This window comes from Thamnophis elegans, chromosome 3 (assembly GCF_009769535.1).
Source record: "Thamnophis elegans isolate rThaEle1 chromosome 3, rThaEle1.pri, whole genome shotgun sequence".
Lineage (NCBI taxonomy): Eukaryota > Metazoa > Chordata > Lepidosauria > Squamata > Colubridae > Thamnophis > Thamnophis elegans.
The window spans coordinates 129,541,507-129,553,242 of NC_045543.1; the positions used below are offsets into that span (position 1 = coordinate 129,541,507).

At 36.2% G+C, this 11,736-nt stretch overlaps 1 protein-coding gene across 3 annotated transcripts in view; it reads left to right on the forward strand.

Annotated features, from left to right (window-relative positions):
• NADK2 (NAD kinase 2, mitochondrial) overlaps positions 1-9,134 on the forward strand; it is a 29,883-nt gene extending 20,749 nt beyond the window's left edge. For 2 of the 3 annotated variants that reach the window (XM_032214742.1, XM_032214745.1), the window contains 5 exons: positions 454-597; positions 1,463-1,518; positions 2,192-2,245; positions 2,977-3,100; positions 5,665-9,134. In XM_032214742.1, coding sequence (XP_032070633.1) covers positions 454-597; positions 1,463-1,518; positions 2,192-2,245; positions 2,977-3,100; positions 5,665-5,803 — 517 coding nt within the window. In that variant the 3' untranslated portion in view covers positions 5,804-9,134. The remainder of the gene's footprint in view (positions 1-453; positions 598-1,462; positions 1,519-2,191; positions 2,246-2,976; positions 3,101-5,664) is intronic. The other variant, XM_032214743.1, reaches the window with a different exon arrangement.
• The last annotated feature ends 2,602 nt before the right edge of the window (positions 9,135-11,736 follow it).

The window sequence follows — 11,736 nt, forward strand, 5'->3', positions numbered from 1 at the left end:
AGTTTGTTCTGTAGATGCATTGTTCTGCTAGCAATATGATCTGAAAGAGGACATGTTTTGTACAGATTGGAGGGACAAGGGGATTTCTCTCACTTGCGGCTTCAATTCAAAATTTAATTTTGAATTTTAATGACAGGGACAATTATGTAGAAGGGAAACTAGTATGTATTTCTATTGTGTTCAATACTAGTAGATTTCCTGCTAATTGCAAACAAAATTACTAGAAAATTCTAAAAGGCTTTCAAAATGGCTTGCTCTTGTACTAACAACATGCTGGAGTTTTGAAAACTGATCTAAAAAATCCTATCCATCAAAAATATATCTTGATTCTTTAAAATCTGCTTTTTAAAACTGCTGCATACAAATTCAGTAGTAAAATTTTCAGCCATGTTTGAAATTAGCCTTTTTAGACTGGTACATGCCTGATGTCAGGCTGTGTTCTGTCTTATTCAGGGTGAACTATAAGTCCTGCAAACCCAGTTTTAAATTCTCCCTTCATAGGGCTTCTTATTATGAAATATCAGTTGATGATGGTCCATGGGAGAAACAAAAAAGCTCAGGTCTCAATATATGCACTGGAACTGGATCAAAAGCTTGGTAAGTTTGGTGTGCTTCTGTCATATCACTTATCTGTGGAAATCTTCCAAAAGTAATAATATATAGTACATTTATTTTGATACAATATGCAATACTGCTGTTACAAGAAGTAAGTTGTAGAGGGTTTATATTTACTGAGTTATTTTAAGCCTTGCCTATTTTATATGTCACTCTGTGTATGTATTTGAAAAAAAAACACATTTGGGGGAAAAGCTCTGTTGAACTTATTTTAATGTTTGGGACTTTTATTCTTTGGATTATTTTAGTCTTTAAGTACATAATGATTTTTATTATAATTTTTCATGTACTAAGAACATATTTAATACTTGTAAAATACATACATTACTATTCTTATGGAATATTATGATTTTAGAACTCAAGTGAATGTTTTCTAGAACACATTCTGTAAGCAGTCAAAAATGGACATAATTTCTCTTTAACCTGGTGGATTATTTGACAGAAATTTTACTACTCCCCCAATTTTTCTAGATAAAGAGTTAAGCATGTTTAATATTATCCCAAGAAATGCTTACAATTTGCTGAAAACAAACTGAAAGTAAATTCCTTTTGGTTTGATAATTTCCAGGATTTCCCAGTGTTTAGGTAGCCTTAAAATAAAAAAAAAACTTTGTTGTATGGTTGAACAATGTTGTGGGTTCTGGGAATTTCTGTTTTATTCAAACTGCTGTTAAACCTTTGTTAGCCAACATTATTCTTTTTTCTTCAGCTTCCAAGTCAAACATTTGTTTTTAGAAATAATAGTAATGAATATTAATTAATTAAAATAATGAAAATTCTAGAGACAGGGAGAAAGGCTTCCCAGCTACAGTTGATCTAGTTATTATTTTTTAAAATTCTCTTTTAGGTCTTTTAATATCAACAAAATAGCAAATCAGGCTGTGGAAGAAATTCTTAAGATTGGTGAGTTCCTAATGACATGCTCATCATTGAAAACAATGTAAAGAAACATTTAGAGTATTGTTTAATTTAATCTAAACTTGATATAGTCTAGAAGTACATTGTCTTTCTTCAGAGACTAAATATTTATCATATGCATTGGTAACACAATTTTGAAATGCTACTAAAATGATATAAAAGTTACATCTCTGTTAAAACTGTGCTTATATTGTAGGAGTCTAATATCTGTAACAGAGAAAATAAGTTGAAGAAGAACACTTGTAAAACTTGAAAAGCTTTTAAAGAACTGTACATGGCTTTAGAAAATAAAGTCTGTATTTTACTATATTTTTTGTTAAACCAAACCAGAGTTTTTTGTTCAACTAATCAGAACAAAGGATGCATTTTGGGAAACTGCTCTTAAATTTATCAGGGATGGGAAACCTATTGCTTCCCCATTTTCCTATATATAACCAACATGCATATTTACCTTTGATTTAGATGAGAGACTATCCTGTAGTATGTATTCTATGTATTTCCCTTATTGTTTGGTCAGATGCTGGTCAGAAATAGAAGTGTCTTTTAGAATTTTGTTTCTTATTTTTGTAAGAATAATTGAGTATTGTTTTTTGTCACATTGTCTAGCAAATGCAATATATAATTTTCTATAACAAACAATTTTCTTTTGGTTTAATAGCTAAAAGTTATGAGAATTTAAAGCTTCCGTTGAACAAGGAATTAATACAGAAAGGTGAGGCCTATCTTTAAAGTGTTTAATCATTGTGGTTTACCAATTTGTTTTGTTCTTCAATTTTGCTCAGAATTTCAGAGTTACAGAAATAATCAACATTATTTTATGCATTTAACTTACAAGCATTCATATTAATTTAAAGGTTGTTACATCTGTAAGTAAAAATGGCGGTTGGTGCTGGGCTTTAAGATGGTATCCAGCAGCCTAGATTCTAAACCTGAGTACCACATGATGGGATGAGCTTCAGCTCCTGTTAATCTAGCAGTTTGAAAACATAGTACAGTGGAAAGGTAACAGTGCTCCATGATCTGATGCTGGCCATAGGATCACGGAAATGTTTTCGGATAGCGCTGGCTCAGTGGCCCTGAAATGAAGATGAGCACCACCTTCTATAGTTAGCAAGGACTAGTAGAATAAAATCTGCAGGAACTCCTTTTTACATCTGTAAATAGAAATCAAATAAATTGAATGTAGTTCAAGCGCTGCTTCCAATATGTCATATTTCCACAATCTCTGATGGGACAGTCTAACATAACATTTAGTAACTTAAAAAATAACAGATTTAAGCAAGTTAATTTCCACAACATTTGAAGAATAATCTTCATAAGCTTTTCACAGCTTTTCTGTGTTACATAAAATCAGAAAATTTAACTATATTAAAAAAATGATTTGGGCACTAACTCGTAATGTGCTACTTAAAGGACCTGATTGATTGTCTTCTGCTTTTTCAGTAACAAATGGATATAATGAATCACTGCTCTATAGTCCAGAAGAACCCAGATTGTTTTTTAGTATACGAGAACCCATTTCAAACCGTGTTTTTTCAAGTAGTCGGCAACGAGGTTTTGCTTCAAAGTAAGTATTAAAAGTAATTGTTTATCTAACCATAATTTGAACAGCAGCTATTTTAGATTCAGATCTGGAAGATAATTGCTTTCAGTTGATCTCTTGGTCACTGAATACAATGTTGGAATCTGAATTTTAATTTGGAAATCCAAAGCTAATTGTCTTTATTAACTATCAGTTAAAATCAGTAAGGTAAGGTAGTAGCTCTGACCAATACAAAACAATTGAATTTTCATGAGTGTAAGTATAGCACTTGTTTACAACTTTTAAAAATAAAGCACATGGATCTTTTATTGGATCATGTGGAGCTGCAGGAGGTAGCTACACAAACAATGGAAAAATAATTAGCTGCTTTAAAAAGCTTACAGACAGGTGCTATCTTTGTTCTCTTGTGTCCATTGAAGTCCCTTTTGGGACTTAATGCAAACTGCATTCAGTAAATTCTTATCACTTTATAGTATAAGGTATGTAGGAAATTTGCAGGCATTGTAGCCCTTCACAAAGGACCCTTTTTAATCAAAAAGCAAAATATAGTTGACTTAAATGAGAGCAAACAAATAAGAAATGCATCGAAGATTATTTCTTCCAGTGGAAGCAAAAATAATAGCAGTTATGGTTTTTGAAAAGTACCGTATTTTTCGGAGTATAAGACACTCCTTTTTTCCTCAAAAAAGAGGCTGAAAATCTGGGTGTGTCTTATACATCGAATACAGCATTTTTTTGCCTCCCAAAGCCATGCCCCTTCACCAAAATGCCGTGCATACCCTTATGGAGGCTTTCAGAGAGCTGGTAGGGGCTGGGGACGGCAGAAATGAGAAAAAAATTGGCTATTTTTTGCCCCTCCAGCCCCCAGCAGCATTCTATAAGCCTCCATAAGGCTATGCATGCAATTTGTTTCACATAAAACGGGCCAGTTTTTGTGGAAAATGGGCCGTTTTTTGCTCATTTTGGGGCAAAATTTCACCCCCCAGGAGCACTCTGCAATCCCCCACAAGTCTATTCATGTCTTTTATTTGAGGCCGTTTTGGGGAGGTTTGCAGAGTGCAAAAAAATTTTTTTCCCCTTTTTGGAAAGTTCTTTAGTTAGAGTGATTGATGAGAATTACATTGAGTCTTAGGTGCTGCAGGTTGTCAGTGATTTCCTTTTCCAGGACATGGATAAATACACCTGGAAACATCTACCTACCTACCCTTTCTCTCTCCATACCTTCCTACTGTATTTCTCTCTCTGTCTCTCTCTCTCTCCCTCCCTCCCTCCCTCCCTCTACCTACCTAGCAACCTACCTACCTACTCTTTCTCCCTACCTACCTACTGTATTTCTCTCTCTCTATCCCTCTACCTACCTACCTACCTACCTACCTACTCTCTCTCTACCTACCTACCTACTGTATTTTTTTCTCTCTCTCTATCCCTCTATCTATCTTTCCAGCACATGGATAAATACACCTGGAAACATCTACCTACCTACCCTCTCTCCCTCCCTCCCTCCCTCCCTACTCTATTTCTCTCTCTTTCCCTCTCTCTCCCTCTGTCTGCCTATCTACTTTTTTTTTAAAAAAAATGCCTCTTCAAAACCTTGGAGCGTCTTATACTACGATGCATCTTATACTCCAAAAAAATATGATATGTCCTTTAAAATGATGATGCATTTTGTAAAAAGAGTATTATAATTTTGGTCAATTAAGTATTTCTTTACAATTTACAGGAAAAAGTATGTTTCATGCTTCTTTCCCAAAAGCTACCTTTGCAATGATATACGGTTCCATTTGTAATTAATGTTTCATGAAGATATTCACTGAAAATGTTGTATACATTATTTTCTCCTACCATAGTTTGGAAAAAAATAATGAAATGTGTTATTTCAACAGAATAGGTGAAAGGGCTCTCTAAACAAATTTTGTTTTATAATTGAGTAAGGTCCTTGTTCTGCTTGAGGCTTGTTTCTTTTTGTGATACTATAGAATTCTAAAATCGTTCCTCCTCAAGAATGTCTCTCAACCTGAATATTTTCTTAGGCATTCCTATCTGTAACAAGACCAGAACTTTGCTAGAAGACTTTCCATTACATCAACTTAAGACCACAAATTTCTGTTGCTAAGCAAGACATTTTAAAGTGACCTTTGACCCATTTCTTGCCGCAGTTGTTAAGTGAATCACTGCAGTTGTTAAATTAGTAACAGGTCAATCTGGCTTCCCTGACTTTGCTTGTCAAAACCTTGCCAAAGGGGATCACATAATCCTGAGACACTGCAACCATCATAAATATAAGTCAGTTGTCAAGTCTCTGAATTTTGATCATGTGACCATGGGGATGTTGCAATCATTATAAATATGAAAAATGGTCATGTCACTTTTTGAGTGATGTTGTAACTTCAAATGGTTATTAAATTAACTGTTATAAGTCGAGGACTATCTGTAGTTTAGCAACATCATTCCATTTCCCATATTAAATGACCACATTATTCCATCTTAATGCCTTATCAAATATGTGTTGCTTCTAATTTTTGTTATATGTATTTAAAATTATTCACTTGATCATTTGTCATAAGTATTTTTCTGTAATGTATTTTCAGAGTTTGCATTCGCTCTCGTTGTTGGGATGCCTGTATGGTGGTAGATGGAGGAACTTCATTTGAATTTAATGATGGAGCAATAGCATCAATATTAATCAATACAGAAGATGCCCTGCGTACTGTTTTGTTAGAAGATTGAAGATGTCATTGAGAGTATTCAAAATTCTTCATAAAGAAATAAGCTGCATCAATTCTAGTGTGAAAATAGCTCTTTACATATATTTGGGAAACCAAGATTGAAATGACTTCTTTTTTTTGTTTCTGAATGAGAAACTCTTGGAAAAATCATTGTTTTGCCATTTATTACATCTTGTAATATGAAATATAATTGGTTTGTATCTCAGACCAACAAATTATTAGCCCTTAAAAGCTTGATTCCACAGAATGCTTTTTAAATGAAGGTGGAGTCAAATGCAATTGGTATTAATATTAAAGTATAAACTTCAATGGAAGTAGTATACAACTGATTCAACAAAATACCTTGGAACCCTTTCAGTTTTTAAAGCAAATAATATAAAGGTTAATCTAAAGATGTTTGGTCATACTCCAGTGTGATATCCAAAAAAATTTAATAACACTTTTGTATTCAGAAAGAACTTTAATTTTTTTTAATTCTGCATGTTTGAAGTAGGATTCATTACTGTTCTTCTATTACACTCTAATATTCATACTTCTACCATGTTTCTATTTACCATTGCATTTCTTGTATCATACCAAACTGGCTATTGAGTTCCCAGTATTCCCCCATCCCATTCGAGCACCAAGCATGTAGACTTAAATATAATTAACTGCCTGCTTGTGCTTTGGATAGGCCTACCACAAGCAGAAATAATGATGCAGTTGAGGGTTGGCTAGCTTAATTGTTTTTTTACTCCCAAGGACAGGTGCTCCATTGAGTAGGTCCTAAGATAGCAAAATATCACAAGATCATTCCTTTAAAAATTTAACTGTGTATTTGTGTTAGGAGTATAATAATCTTTACATCTCAAGTGCAGCAATATTCATGCATTATGAAAATTTACTCGTTTTTGCAGTCTCTAAAGCATATGCATGAATAGTTTCAAGATAATGGGAACATTTTGTTCACAATAGTGTATAAACCCAATATTATACAAACAAGTCCAAGTGTTTTTCCACTCAGGGATAGAATCTTCTCCTTTGCTTTCCTCCCAAATCATTTCTAGAAGTTTCCCCTAGTCCTCAAGAACTTTGTGCCTGGGAGGTGTGGAATGGAGAGATTTATTTGACCCTTTCCTAGTTCTATCCATAGAAGCTGTTTTTCTTACAGAATTGAATTCCCCTCCTCACATTTTACTTGACAGAAGTGTGTGACGACTGCCAGCCTTTTTTCCTTTGTTTATTTCAGGTAGCTGTTGTATGCAAAAGTCTTTGCAAAGATAGTATTCAGCAGTATATTAGTTTACATTACTTACACCAGGATATTTTGCAGATTGGCTGCCACTAAAAAGAAATCATCTTTGATGATTTCAAAAGAAATTATTCTTGTTGGTTTTAATGACATTTTGAAAATGTTACAGAATGCGTTAGCTGCTTATATTTGAAATAATGATAACCTGCAATGTGAGAGAACTAAATGATGAATTCTTTTTCTAATTGCAAAGCAAAGTATTGCAAATTATATCTTTAGGGCTTAACATGAAGAGTTAAGAAAATTGAAAATCAGTTTTACAAAGATTGTGTTCAATTTGCAATACCAGAATGATCATAAACCTTTTAGAAGACACAGTGGGGGTGGGGATTGAAATATACATGTCCGGCTTCTATCATGGAAAGCTTCTAGATCTTTCAGTGAAAGTGTGAGATTATCTGTTTACATGTTATTTTAGCTATTGGAAAGCTGAAATGGATTTTGTTTCAAGTAAATATTTTTAAAACACAAGTGAAATAAAGCCAGGATGGATATGCTCTGTAATTGTTAGTTTGAAATTAAGGAAGTTGTAAAATGGGTTCAATGTACTCAGTGTTTGTTTTGTGATCTTCAAGTTCTAAAGTTGACACTGTTAATTTGGGAGTATGGGCAACTTTGACTTGAATATGTTTTTCTTAGCCAGCATGCTGAACTATCCGTGTCTAAGTCTTGGTTCTCTCTGGTGGGTTTCCAACTTTTCTAGATCAGCAGAAGCATGAGGAATGTTGAGGCCATGCCAACATCTGCCTTCGGATTGTGACTGTTCACAAAATGCCTGCCTTTACAACCTTAGCCAGTCATTTACAAGAAGGCAAACTGACCAAGATGCTTTCTTGTGGAGATGTGTACATTTCTAAGGAAACACTTGGCTGCAATTGTACTTTCCAGATTGCTTCTGTGACTGTGTGACGCTAAGAGTAAAGGTGATACTCGAGGTTGACACTTCGCTTTGCAACTTTCCTTGGTGTCTCTTTTATTAAAAACAAAAAATTAAACCAGATTGAGTTCTAAGGGAGATGTCCACAGCAGTCTCTTGCTAGGACTTACTAAATATCTGAAGGGCACTGTGTTCTCATGGCAAATGGATCATCATGTTGAAAATTTATGTCCCATTTTCTTAAATTGTGCCAGTAATGAAGGGTTAAGAATACCATAGTATTGTTGTCTATTAGATAAAAAGATAATAAAAAGATGCAAGGAGAAGCTGTCCTTTGAAATGATGTGATCTAAAATTTGGGTTTTACTTGCTATTTTGTATAGCAGTGTTCTTAGATGCCTGTCTAAAGAAAAAGCAGAGGAAGATATCATAGTGGGCTTTTTGAGTCCTGCCAAAGATTTTTAGAAACTTAGTGTTCTTTGGGAATAAGCAAACATCCTTCCTTATCATCTGGCTCATGCCATCTAGGCTGAGAGCTGACATTTTGGGGAATACAAATTTCACACTAAATGCCAAATCTGTCTGATATCACATCAGTGTCTATACCACTGTGTGCTGTCAGGGCTTTATTTTATCTGTTCCTTCTACTGGCCAGTCAGGCAGCAGTGGGAAGGGCTTGTGAACTATAAGCAATTAACATTTAGACACTATTTAGTAGATTTTGAAAGGGTCACTTTTTGTTTTCAGTCACATTTTGAGAGGATAAAAATGTTTGTGTTTTCGCTGTATGCCTTACCAAGCAAAACTCTCTCTTAATCCTCAACTTGCTGATGTTCTCGACCTTCCTAATGATGCAATTAAACATGCCAGATGTGCTTTTTTTTAAAAATGGGCATCAAAGAAACAATTGAGAAACAATTGAGTGACAAACTATATATTTTCTGGCCATGATAGTTAATGGTAATAAAAATAGGGTGGAAACAAGACAGTCTTGAAAAAGATTTATCTTAAGAACATGCCTTTAAGCCAAAATTTCTTAAAGCAAATATTGCTGTGTCAAAAATAGTTGAATGTGCACAAATTAAACTCAATACAACTATGCCTTTTTTCAAAATTGTTTTATTTAAAATAATGTATGCTGTGGTTAATAAATTAATAAATGTATTTTTCTTGCTTTTTTAACTGCTTTGTATGTCAACTAACATTTACCATAACAGGAAATATATTTTAGAATGTTAAATTGTGCACTTAGAATGTTAAATAATCCATGCACATCTTTATAAAATCTTGTAGATAACAGGACTTAATTTTCTTCCTAAATATTGTACTATTAGGGCCACAAGAGAATTAGGAAAAATTATATTTCATAGTAATTTCTCATATATTATAGTGCATTTAGAACTAATGCAACTATATTTCCTGCGGCGTTGTCGCCACACTGGTGGGCTGCTCATGTGTCCTTGCCTAATCAAAAGGAAAACACCAGACAAAATTCCTCGGGATGAGCAAAAGCTTCGAATGATCATCAAAGGGCTCTTTTATTAGAAAAAGTTAGTTACAGCGTCATCAAAAAGGAGCGTATCAAAAGGCATATATAATCACACATGGTACAAGTAAACTAATGAAAAGTTCACAGCATTCTACAAATAAATCAATAGAAAATCACATCATGGCAAAGGGTGGGCAAAGGGGGAACATAAGGTTACAAGCTGCATGGCATTGGGAGGGGGAGAGGGGGAATAGAAAGTTACAGCACAGCATAGGGGGGAGAAAGGGCATGTGTAGGAGTAGCTGGCTCACATAGTTCTTGTTACATGAGGCTGCATAGTGAGTCCTGACCGTTAGGCCAGAAAGATGTTTCTGGTGCGATGTTTTTGCATCCCTGTGTATGTGTGTTTCAGACAGTAGAAACTGCCCTGCATGCAAACACCCGGAATGAATTCCAACAATTTCCCTTTTGAGTCTTTCATGTAGCAAAATTAATATCCTATTTCATGAAAAAAAACCAGGTTGCAATTACACTTTGCTCCTTGTATTTCCCTTACTGATTTTCCCTTTTAAGGACAATTTAATTATATTTTAAACTAGACACTTTCATCTTGCTACTAAGCAGAACAGAATCAGGTGGGCAGGAAATATGGAAACTTTGAAAAACATATTTTTATGGTTTTGTTCTGAGTTATTTTAAATGTTTTGAGAAGGTAGTGTCAGGGTTCCAAGTAATAGCCCAGATGAAATCAAAACTCCCAAGGCCAGAGGCTTCCTCAAAGTATAGATGTATGTCATATTGGCACAGCTAACTCTGACTCTCCCCAGGTTTTCCCTACCCAATTCAAAATCCAAAGTTCTTCCCTGCATTGCACACAACCATCACATGCCCCGATCAGGCCACCCTCCCAAAACTGAATGGCTCTCATCCATGCCTCTTCAGGTGCTGGTGAGAGTATCCTTGGTTCCCAGAAGAATGTTATTTTGGCTACATATCAGTGGTGGGTTCCAGATCCCGTTGCAACTGGTATAGTTGCAACGGGGCCGGGTGTCCTCTACTTGAACGTGTGCAGTGCGCACACGCACATTCATCTTATCATCCAGCGATGCCTCCGCAACGTTCCAGCTGCTCAGTGGAGTGTCGTGCAGGTGCTGTGCGCACCATGCATGTATGTGGAAGCACCAAAGTGTTTAAAAACAGGTAAGGAAGGCGGGTGGACTCTCCGGAGCACCCTCCCAGAACAGTACCCAGTGCTCCGGGCAGGCTCTGGTTCCGCCCGTACTGGGGCGTACTGCCTGCAACCCACCACTGCTACATATCCTCCCCCCCCCCATTATCTCTACACTCCCCTCCCTTTCCCACAGTTCTATCCAGTATCGCTGTGGCAGCCCTGAAGACGTTCCAAGATGGCTCCAGGCGACAGATGGTCAATAACAGCAGGATTTCAAATTATTTTTAAACAAATTTCTTCAGATTATACAAATGTTGCAGTGCAACCAGGAAAAAGGGAAAGCTTTATTAGGATGTATTTATTTGTATTCTCTTTATTTTTTAATTTGCATTCCTATATGCATGGATGAAATTCTACCGGTTCGGGTGAACCGGTAGCTCTGACTAGCAGCTGGGAGTGAACTGGTTTGCTCCGAATTTGAAGTTGGCCTGCCTGCCCGCGTTATACTCGCCTATATTTCCTTTTTCCAAAGCCCAGCTGATTGGCGCAACACACTGGATTGCTGTGCCTCAGCGGTTTTCCTTGCCATGTGGAAGGAGAGCTTTCTCTAAACTGCACATGTGAAGCGCGTGCTCAGCGGACCGGTTGTTAAACCAGTAGGATCTCACCCCTGCCTATATGTAGTATGGGTCTTTTATTAATGACCTGTTCATTGTCTGAACTTAAGATGGTGTTGAAGAAATGGTGGTTATGGTCAGCCATCCTACTAGCCCGGCTGTCAGGTGATCGTGATGTAGGTACTTGGCAACCGACTTGCGGTGCAATAACATGACTGCAATTTTCACTTTCCCTGCTGGCTTCCCACAAGTAAATTTAGTGGGAAAGATACCCATCTGTCCACTTTTCCCCAGCCCCTCTGCACTCGAACCAAGCTTTTCTGACTAACTGTGCTCGTGCTGTGCCGCCCCAGCCACCTACATATTACACCACTCCCTGTCTCACTCAGCCGCCAATTATCCCACTGACTTTGCTTGTGGGAAGCCGGCAGGAAGTTGCAAGAGGTGCTCACTTAATGAATCACAAACCTCGCTTAACATTGACCATAG